Source organism: Brachionichthys hirsutus, chromosome 16 (assembly GCF_040956055.1).
Source record: "Brachionichthys hirsutus isolate HB-005 chromosome 16, CSIRO-AGI_Bhir_v1, whole genome shotgun sequence".
Classification (NCBI taxonomy): Eukaryota; Metazoa; Chordata; class Actinopteri; order Lophiiformes; family Brachionichthyidae; genus Brachionichthys; species Brachionichthys hirsutus.
This window is the reverse complement of record NC_090912.1, coordinates 12,135,058-12,145,232: the sequence shown is the minus strand read 5'-3', so window position 1 is coordinate 12,145,232 and position 10,175 is coordinate 12,135,058. Positions and strand designations below refer to the sequence as shown.

The 10,175-nt window shown below is 50.4% G+C and overlaps 1 protein-coding gene across 1 annotated transcript in view; it reads right to left on the bottom strand.

Moving 5' to 3' along the window:
- Positions 1-3,801: 3,801 nt before the first annotated feature.
- The window catches only part of LOC137906057 (histone deacetylase 5-like), a gene marked incomplete at its 5' end in the record, with an annotated part of 18,353 nt that continues 11,979 nt past the window's right edge, over positions 3,802-10,175 (bottom strand). Inside the window, 11 exons of the mRNA XM_068750349.1 lie at positions 3,802-5,325; positions 5,567-5,732; positions 6,894-6,978; positions 7,468-7,601; positions 7,686-7,804; positions 8,206-8,303; positions 8,399-8,518; positions 8,868-8,955; positions 9,090-9,145; positions 9,224-9,331; positions 9,406-9,455. Coding sequence (XP_068606450.1) covers positions 5,286-5,325; positions 5,567-5,732; positions 6,894-6,978; positions 7,468-7,601; positions 7,686-7,804; positions 8,206-8,303; positions 8,399-8,518; positions 8,868-8,955; positions 9,090-9,145; positions 9,224-9,331; positions 9,406-9,455 — 1,064 coding nt within the window. The remainder of the gene's footprint in view (positions 5,326-5,566; positions 5,733-6,893; positions 6,979-7,467; positions 7,602-7,685; positions 7,805-8,205; positions 8,304-8,398; positions 8,519-8,867; positions 8,956-9,089; positions 9,146-9,223; positions 9,332-9,405; positions 9,456-10,175) is intronic.

Genomic DNA, 10,175 nt, shown 5'->3' with positions numbered 1-10,175 from the left:
CAACGACGTGCTGCCTACCAACCAAAGCGGGTAACATTAGCTCTAGTTCAAATTAGATGTAGGTGTGTGTGTGTGTGTGCATGTGTGTGTGTGTGTGTCAGACAGGGTAATGCAGCGTTGCTCCTTACAGAGTTCGTCTACAGACCATTTGCCTGAAAGGTTGTGATTGTCGATTTCAGAAAGCACAAACAGAGATAGGAGGCATCGGGGGGGGGGGGGGGGGGGGGGGGGCTGGATCGTGGAGGGGGCTGGGGTGCGGGGTGGGTGAAGGGTGCTGGGAGGGGTGCAGGCGGTTGTGGGGGGGGCGTGGTGTTGGGTGCTGGTGGGACGCCGCGCCGGCCCGCTGTGCCCCGTGCCGCTGCGCTGGCCTAGGTTTCGTCGGCTGTGTTGGTGTAGGTCGCTCCCGGGCCCTGGGCTGGTTCTTCTGCGTGTGGCTCTGGGGGGGTCCCGGGGGTCGCTCCCTGGCCCTGGGCTGGTTCTTCTGCGTGTGGCTCTGGGGGGGCCATGGTGGTTGTTTTCGGGTTGCTGTGGCTGCTTGGGGTGATCTGGGGGCTCATGTTTCCGTTGTTGGGTCCGGGATGGCTGCCCCGTTCTTAGGTGGAGGTTTCACGCATGCCAGGTCCACCACTCCAGCACCAATCAAAACTCGATCTGAGAGTTGACTCCGCCCACAGATCTCTGAGTCAGTGGAGGTTGCTGGTTCAGTGTTTGTGGCTCTCACTAAGCTCTCTCTCTTCTTCCTCAGATCTCCTGAGAACTTGGTGATCCATACTTTCCTCTAGAGGCTGATGTGAACCTGGTGTATTGGGACAACTCTTGGTGATGATTGGATGAAGGGGTAGAATTAAGGAGCACAAATAAATCCATTGCACTCTCTCCTCAGAACACTGTGTATTTGTCACTTTGTGTTTGTTCATGTTGTGTGTTCACTGCGGTGTGCACAGCCCTCTACGGCGGTAAGCAGGTAATAAAACTAATAAAATAGGAATAGGCTAGTCTGCCAAGAGGGCAGGTGACGGTCACAATCACTATAAGAATAAAATTGCAAACAAAAAGGAAGCCTTTAGGCCAGAAGCTGTGAGGGCCGGGGGCTCCGCACGGCGTGTTCTCACCGACCGCGACACGAGTCCTGCAGAACGCTGCAGGGGGCTTCATTTCGACTCGCTGACATGATGGAGCGATGATGATGACTAGATCTCAGCTTGTGTGTCTGGAATGCAGATCAATTCTGACACTGAGCAGACGCCAGCTCCCAATGAAGCGGCGTTCGATTTCCGGACGCGTCTAACTTCTGCAACAAATATGAGGCAGCAAATGGAGGCGCTGATACTTTGGTTGTGATGGATCATGGAAAGAAAAAGGCAAAAGGAGCGTTCTTCTTCTTTGGTCTGATGCGTGTTTCTGGGAAATGTTCTCGTTACCCGTGTGACTCGAGTCTGGGGAGTAAAACAAGGTGAAGTCTCGCCTGGCGTCGGTGTGACCGCACCGTTAGGTTGAGTTGAGTTCCATCCTAGCATCAGTTATAGACCTCCCAGATTACCAACCGCCCCAACCAGGGCCGGTCCTGTGTCCAACCGGCCCAACCAGGGCCGGTCCTGTGTCCAACCGCCACAACCAGGGCCGGTCCTGTGTCCAACCGCCACAACCAGGACCGGTCCTGTGTCCAACCGCCCCAACCAGGGCCGGTCCTGTGTCCAACCGGCCCAACCAGGGCAGGTCCTGTGTCCAACCGCCCCAACCAGGGCAGGTCCTGTGTCCAACCGCCCCAACCAGGGCCGGTCCTGTGTCCAACCGCCACAACCAGGGCTGGTCCTGTGTCCAACTGCCACAACCAGGGCTGGTCCTGTGTCCAACCGCCCCAACCAGGGCCGGTCCTGTGTCCAACCGCCACAACCAGGGCTGGTCCTGTGTCCAACCGCCCCAACCAGGGCCGGTCCTGTGTCCAACCGCCCCAACCAGGACAGGTCCTGTGTCCAACCGCCCCAACCAGGGCCGGTCCTGTGTCCAACCGCCCCAACCAGGACCGGTCCTGTGTCCAACCGCCCCAACCAGAGACGCTGTCCTTGCTGATGTCTGCTATAATGGACATAATGGCCTCAACTGCTCAAAACATAAACCAGGAGTCCACCTGGACACACGAGCAGCCCTCAAGCACAGGGCGCCCCCCACGGCGAGGCCGAGGCTGGACGTTGCATGTTCTGTTGCCTTGGCAACACAAGCTCGATGCTCGCCACACCTCTGGAGTCCAGTGAAGATGAACCCGTGTCCAAGGGACGAGTAAACCAAGTGTCCGGATTTCTTAATGAGTTAAGAAGCCAACAGATTGGCCGAAACGGATTCTTTAGCCTTTTGACCTGCCGCGAGAAATGCTAACTTGCAAGATTCAGAAATAGATCCGACAGGAAACATTCCAGCGCTGACCTGCCATCCGGGTCCCGGACCGGCCCGGATCTGGGAGCGGCCTGTTGGGGATGATGGTTGACGAGTGAATCGTGAAGGAGGTTACAGCAAGAATGCTGCAAACAGGAAGAGTCGTCAGCAATACCAAAGTTTGTTTCAACGAGCCGATCTGCTCGGGGGTGGGGGGGGGGGGGGCGTTAAAGTAGAGCAGCCCACTTTACTGACCTTGGCTTTCGTCACATGGATTTAAAAATCCAGAAACATGTTTGACAAAATGGACTTTGACGGATGATATCGCATATATAACCGAGTCGCATTTCCTGAACCTCGTTTTGTTAATCCACGTTGCCGTTGGCGACGCAGCCCAGGCTCAACAGACTCGCCAAAGCACACTTTTGTCAGCTTTCTGTAAAGCTGACCAAAAGGTAGTCGGCTACATATGGATCAGGATCAGCACTGGACAGCTCCATAGGTAGCCGGCTACATGTGGATCAGGATCAGCACTGGACAGCTCCATAGGTAGCCGGCTACAGATGGATCAGGATCAGCACTGGACAGCTCCATAGGTAGCCGGCTACATATGGATCAGGATCAGCACTGGACAGCTCCATAGGTAGCCGGCTACATATGGATCAGGATCAGCACTGGACAGCTCCATAGGTAGCCGGCTACAGATGGATCAGGATCAGCACTGGACAGCTCCATAGGTAGCCGGCTACATATGGATCAGGATCAGCACTGGACAGCTCCATAGGTAGCCGGCTACAGATGGAGCTGTCCAGTGCTGATCTGAAAGTGACGTCTTTTCCGTGGCATTGACTCTGGAATGTTCTTTATCTTTCCCACTTTGGTTGTTTTTTTGGTTTCTGCATGTCCATAACAAGACAAGGTGGTGGCTTTTTGGTTTTGCTTTGATTTTGTATTGATTATCTTTGTTCCTGCGTGATGATCGCATTTGAATGGAACTTTTCCACATTATTAGATGTTAATTTATTCCCATCACAAACTTTGGTTCATACTTATGATTTTTATCATTTACAGTCTGGCTTTATCTCTAACAATGTTTAAGTTACAACCTTTTAAAAAAGTGATATCAAAACTGAATATTTTATTGTAATTACTGTGGCGGCTAAAGAGTTAAATAAAAAATAAATAGTTATTTAACAGCATGTTAATGAGTAGTTACATTTGTTTTACATTAGATTACATTACATTTAGTTACATTTTTACTGTGTTACGGTTTACATTTGGCCTTTGGAGGGCAAACATGATGCTAACGTGGCCCCCCCTGATCTACAGGAACACAGAATGTGCGACGCGTTGAGTTTCAGCTTGTGTGATTAGCTTGTTTTTGCTGCTGTAACAAACCTCGGGGGGGGGGGGGGGCAGGTCAGAGGCTGGAATGTCCACGCTAGCTAACATTCATTCAGCGGCTAGCTAAAGCCCTGCTAGATTAGCGTTGACCCTGACGGGGCTATCCTGTAGTTGCTGCTGCCGGTCCAGCCAGAGTAAACATCAGGCCTTGTGTCTCGCTTCCAGGCCTCGAAATGCATCAAATATCCACATAGAATATAATCCGAGTGTGTACTGTGTGTATACATGTGTGTATACACATATACATATACATGGTTATTTATATTTATATTTTTCATTTATAAAAAAGAGAACATTTTGTGTTTTTATACATATGTATGTACAGATATAGAAAAATGACCACAATGCAACTGGGCAACAGAACAACAGACATTATTTACACCAAACAGGAAATATTGAAGTAAAAATAATGCTAATAGTAATAATACAAGAGACTTGATGGTTATTCTGGTGTTTCAGAGCATGTCCAGATCCCGTAGGAGAGCGTGCGGCGATCTGAAGCGTTGCAGATCCATTAAGTTCCAAACAATGACGGATCCGGGAACGGGGCCCGATCCTGAGACACACCAAATCCCAGAAAAGCAGATTGTTTTCCTGGGGAAGTCAAAGTGTGTAACGATGGCTTCAGTCAGTCAGGAATATCTAAGACCAAGACCAAGACCAAGACCAAGACAAAGACAAAGACAAAGACAAAGACAAAGACAAAGACAAAGACGAAGACGAAGATGCCGATACGGAGCTTTAAACCATTTCTCAACGCATTTTTGTCTCAACTCTGGTGATTCTCTCTCACTGCAGGTCGTCATGATTTAAGTAAGAAGTAAGAAGTAATTAAGGCATCCAGAGTCAAAAACGGAACAACAGCAGTGTGTGTGTGAGAGTGTGTGTTTGTGTGTGTGTGTGTGTGTGTTTGTGTGTGTGTGTGTGTGGTTCTTCAGTCCCGGTCGGCTGGTTTCTTTGCTGAGGTTCTGCAGCGGTGCCGTTTTGTGGTTTCTGATGGGTAGTCTTTAAGAAAAGGCACCGAGTTCCTCCTCTCCGTTTACCCCGTGTCCCCAGACGTGTCCCCAGACGTGTCCCCAGACATGTCCCCAGACAAACAGACGTGTCCCCAGACGTGTCCCCAGACAAACAGACATGTCCCCAGACGTGTCCCCAGACGAACAGACAAGACGTCTGCTTCCTGCCTGGTGGTGGAAGGGAAAACTTCAGTGGTGTTAAAGATGCAGGTCATAGAACGTGTCTCCTCTTCTGGTTTCCATGGCAATGCTAACAAGTCGTCTGCTCCTCCTTTGGCAGGTGAACCGTTAGAGAAGCGGCGTGTCCACGTCTCTCGTTGTCCCTGCTTTCTCCTTCCTCCATATTAATCCTCCTCAGCCAATCCAAGCACTGCACAACGCCTCCTCTGTGCGCGTGTGTGTGTGTGTGTGTGTGTGACTGTACCTACACACAATCCACAGAGAAAGAGGAAGGGGAAGAGGAGGAGGTGAAGGTGGCTGTTTGTGTGGCTCCTCCTACAACACAGGCTCTTCTTCCATTGGCTCCTCTGCTGTCCTGCAGGCGGTTCAGAATCAAACGACTTGAGTTTACAATGTGTAGCTTTAAGGGCATTGCTAACCAACGAGCTAACTAGCTGCACTTTTCAGGAATGGGTGTACCTCAAGGGTCAGAAATCAGATCCCCCTGTTTTTATTTGATGTAATAATCGTCCCCATAATTAATAATGATGCAATCAATACAATTTAGATTTTCAATAGGGAACGGTTTGATTATGAAATAACGGCGTTCCACCGACCTGCTGCTTTCAGAGGCCTGCTGCTCGGCGTCCACCGTCAGGGACGCCATGGCGCTGACGGTCTCTGCCTCGTCCTCTGATTGGCCCTGAGCCCCTTCGGGGGGGGCGTCCGGCAGCGAGTGTCCACTCGTCTGAGACAAGCTCTGGAGACAAGGCCAGTGTTTGCCTTCGGACGGAGAGAGACACGGGGTCAAGGGTCGGCACCGGATGTGTGTGTGTGTGTGTGTGTGTGTGTGTGTGCGTGTGTGTGTGTGTGTGTGTGTAAGTCTGTGTGTGTGTGTGTGTGTGTGCGTGTGTGCGTGTGTGTGTGTAAGTCTGTGTGTGGTTCTAGTCCCAAATACATTAGTCTTGTTGACCTTTTATGCTGATATAAAATGTAACAATAATCAGTGTTGTAAACTTTAATTGATATTAAAACCCCATAAAGTCCCAAAAGGAGAGGAAATAAATTATTTCTTTTACTCATTCTGATCCAAAACCTAAAATGCCAATCACAAATGTTGGAGCCTCCATCTGCTAAAACCTGAAATGTATAATTGTCACACTGACATCATCGTTATTGTCATGTCATGATTTCATATCTAATATTGGGCTTCATTATAAATATACAATATTAAATGGGTTATCCTGTGGAAACTAGTTTAGGGTGCTAACAGTGTAAGAAATTAAACATCATGAAACAAGTAACGTTATTATCCCTGCTGTAAAAACAAGGGTTATTACAGACAGTCCTAATTAATACATAATTATTAAACTGTACTATTCTTTGTGTGTTTTACATTTGTTTGTTCTTTTTGCTCAGAGCTTGACCTGCCAGAGTTCCAGAGGATCTATGTCTGGCTCTCACCCTCCAGCTCACCCTGAACGCTGCCCAAATACTGACTCGCTGATATCAAGAGCCAGAAAGCTCATCCACGCTGAGAGCAAATCATCAGCGGCAAATGAAGTATTAAGTCCGAGATTGTAGCACGTTAGCAGCTATGCTGCGGACTGTTACGGTTGGTTGTTTAAAATTACTGAATAAATGTTTTATATGTTATCTTTTGTTGAGTTGTATTATTTTATTATATTTTAATCCTGCATCTGACAAATAACTGAAAGTATGAAAAACAAAAACTAATAAAAACTAAATGAAACTAATAAAAACAAAACTAAAACTAATAAAAACTAACAAATCCACTCTAAAAACCAACTAAAACTAACTGAATTAGAGAAAACAAATTCAAAACTAACTAAAAAAATCCAAAACTATTATAACCCTGGTGTGTGTGTGTGTGAGTCTGTGTGTGTGTGTGTGTGTGTGTGTGTGTGTGTGTGTGCTCCCTACTCTGGATCTCTATGACTCTCTCCAGGGAGGTCCAGGCTTTGGGGCACGGCTTCTTCTCCTGAGGCCGCTGGAACTCCGACTCACACTGAAAGAGACGGAACACGTCCAGAAAAGACACTACGCAGGGCGTGTACTCGCTGTCACTACGCACGGCGTGTACTCGCTGTCAGTACGCACGGCGTGTACTCGCTGTCAGTACGCACGGCGTGTACTCGCTGTCAGTACGCACGGCGTGTACTCGCTGTCACTACGCAGGGCGTGTACTCGCTGTCAGTACGCGGGGCGTGTACTCGCTGTCAGTACGCGGGGCGTGTACTCGCTGTCACTACGCGGGGTGTGTACTCGCTGTCACTACGCACCGCGTGTACTCGCTGTCACTACGCAGGGCGTGTACTCGCTGTCACTACGCAGGGTGTGTACTCGCTGTCAGTACGCAGGGCGTGTACTCGCTGTCAGTACGCGGGGCGTGTACTTGCTGTCAGTACGCGGGGCGTGTACTCGCTGTCAGATTACCCAGAAGCCACCTGAGGCGCTTCCGTTTTGTGATGGTTTTGTGGTCCTGACTGTCGCTCACCGGGTCCCCCTGCAGGGCAGACACACAGGCCTCCGACGCGTCGCAGATGGCCGTGAGGTCATGGCCTCCCTCCAGCGCCATGACAACGCGCCCGCCCGCCAAATCCATCAGCAGCTGCGTCAGCCGCCCGAAACCTGCCGAAGCATGCGACACAAACCCAAGCAGGTTGGACCATCGTGTCTTTTTATGGTTGTCAAGGTAACGGGGCAGCCACTCACACTTGGCGGAGACGTTGTACCCTCCCAGAGGAGACTGATGACCCTCCACGGCGTCAAAGCCTGCAGACACCAGGACCACATCTGGACTGAACTGCTGGGCGATGGGCATCACCACAGCCCTACACACAAACACACACTCGTGTCACGTTAGTCATAACGCTTCAGTGGCAGGCGTGGCCAGGCTGAGGGTTCAGCAGGCGGAGCCTAGTGTGGCGCTAGCGCAGGGAGCTAGCAGCCCTCAGCGCAATAGCCACGTAGCTCCCGGAGTTTCGTTTTGATGCACTAGACTGGCACACACATTGTCACTATACCCTTCGGGTTAAACACAAGATGGTGTAGGGCAGACCTCCTAAGCCGTTGATGCTCATAAACCTTTCCTTCACAATAAAAGCCCACAACAACCAGTCATGACAGAAACATCTGCAGCTAGAAACGTATCTGACTCCTCAGCGTAGTCACTGCCATCGTCTTATTTGAAGTTTTATTTTGATGCTCAGTTTAAGAGTCGAGTATTCTTTACCGAAAGGCAGTGAGGTACTCCACATCACCCATAGGGGGCTCCACTCCGCCAGTCCACGCTATGTTCACATTGAATCCAACGCCTGCTCCTGTTCCCACCTGCAGACAGAAGGGGGCGTTATTTTTCTTTCTCGTTGGTGATGTGGCCGTGTGTGTGTGTGCGTGTGTGTGTGTGTGTGTGTGCGTGCGCGTACCTCCTCAGGCGCTCCACTGCCTGGAAAGAAGTTCCCATCGTCATAGCGATGGAGGGAGATGTAAAGGACATTGGGATCACTGTAGAACGCCTGCTGGGTGCCGTTTCCATGGTGAATGTCCTGCAACACCCAACAGTCCCGGAGTCAAAGCCAACGAGACTCAAGAGTCTCAAACGCGCCATGAATTTACAACGCTAGTTCAACTTAAAGGGTTAATTCGATTCAAGTAGGCGCCAAAAAGTGAAGTTACAGCCAGATCCGTCCTCTGGAGTCGGGCCAGCGGGTCAGAGGTCGCCCTCTGAGTGCTGAGTCACAACAACAGAATGAATCAGCTGAATGACACACAATTAGGTTAGATTTTAAGTATGAACTGGATGCTCAATAAAGGGAAGACTCGTTCTCCACGCCATGTAGGAGGAGCCAACATGAGAGAACAGTGTGTGTGTGTGTGTGTGTGTGTGCGTCTCACCCAGTCCACAATCAGGATCTTGCCCACTCCCAGTTTCTGTTGCAGCAACTTTGCAGCGATGGCCACTGAATTAAAGAAGCAAAACCCCCTGTCCTCACACACACGCACGCACACACACACACACGCGCACACGCACACACACACACGCACACACACACAGGTTAGTCATCACCCCGTCACTGTGATGCGGTGTAACAACAACAGTCTGGTGGGGGTACTGACATGGCAGTGGACTCCTCTGCGTGGTGACCCGGGGGACGCACAACTGCAAAGCCATTCTGTCACAAAGACACACACAGATTGAAAGACAAGTCTGGCGAGGAAGTTCAGGCCGACGTCGTCGCTGTGCACGCTACCTTGAGTTCTCCTGCTGCCACTCTGAAGGCGAGCTCGATGACCGAGCCGACCGCCATGCGGACTGCCGCCGACGAGTGCATCTCGTTCCACACGGTGTCGCTGTCCACCTGTAGGGGGCAGCAAATAACTTTGAGTGGCATGCAGGCATCAGGACAGGTGGGCGAGCGGGGCGAGCGCTTACCCCGATTCCTCCACAAGGAAGAACAGCATACATCTTCTGACTAATTGGACCTGAAACAGCCAATCAGAGCAGAGGTCATAGGCCAGCAGTGTGCAAACGATTCAGTTCAGAGGAAGGGTGTTCATCATATCTGACTAGAAGAGTCCGGATTGTGTGTGTCTGATTGTGTGTTGAAATCTGTGTTATTTAAAAATGCATGAGGACAAACATGCTCATGTGTGGCTAGCGAGGCATGTTGTTAAACCCAGAGGCTAGCGAGGCATGTTGTTAAACCCAGAGGCTAGCAAGGCATGTTGTTAAACCCAGAGGCTAGCGAGGCATGTTGTTATACCCAGAGGCTAGCGAGGCATGTTGTTAAACCCAGAGGCTAGCGAGGCATGTTGTTTTACCCAGAGGCTAGCGAGGCATGTTGTTTTACCCAGAGGCTAGCGAGGCATGTTGTTTTACCCAGAGGCTAGCGAGGCATGTTGTTAAACCCAGAGGCTAGCGAGGCATGTTGTTTTACCCAGAGGCTAGCGAGGCATGTTGTTTTACCCAGAGGCTAGCGAGGCATGTTGTTAAACCAGAGGCTAGCGAGGCATGTTGTTATACCCAGAGGCTAGCGAGGCATGTTGTTAAACCCAGAGGCTAGCGAGGCATGTTGTTAAACCAGAGGCTAGCGAGGCATGTTGTTATACCCAGAGGCTAGCGAGGCATGTTGTTATACCCAGAGGCTAGCGAGGCATGTTGTTAAACCCAGAGGCTAGCAAGGCATGTTGTTAAACCAGAGG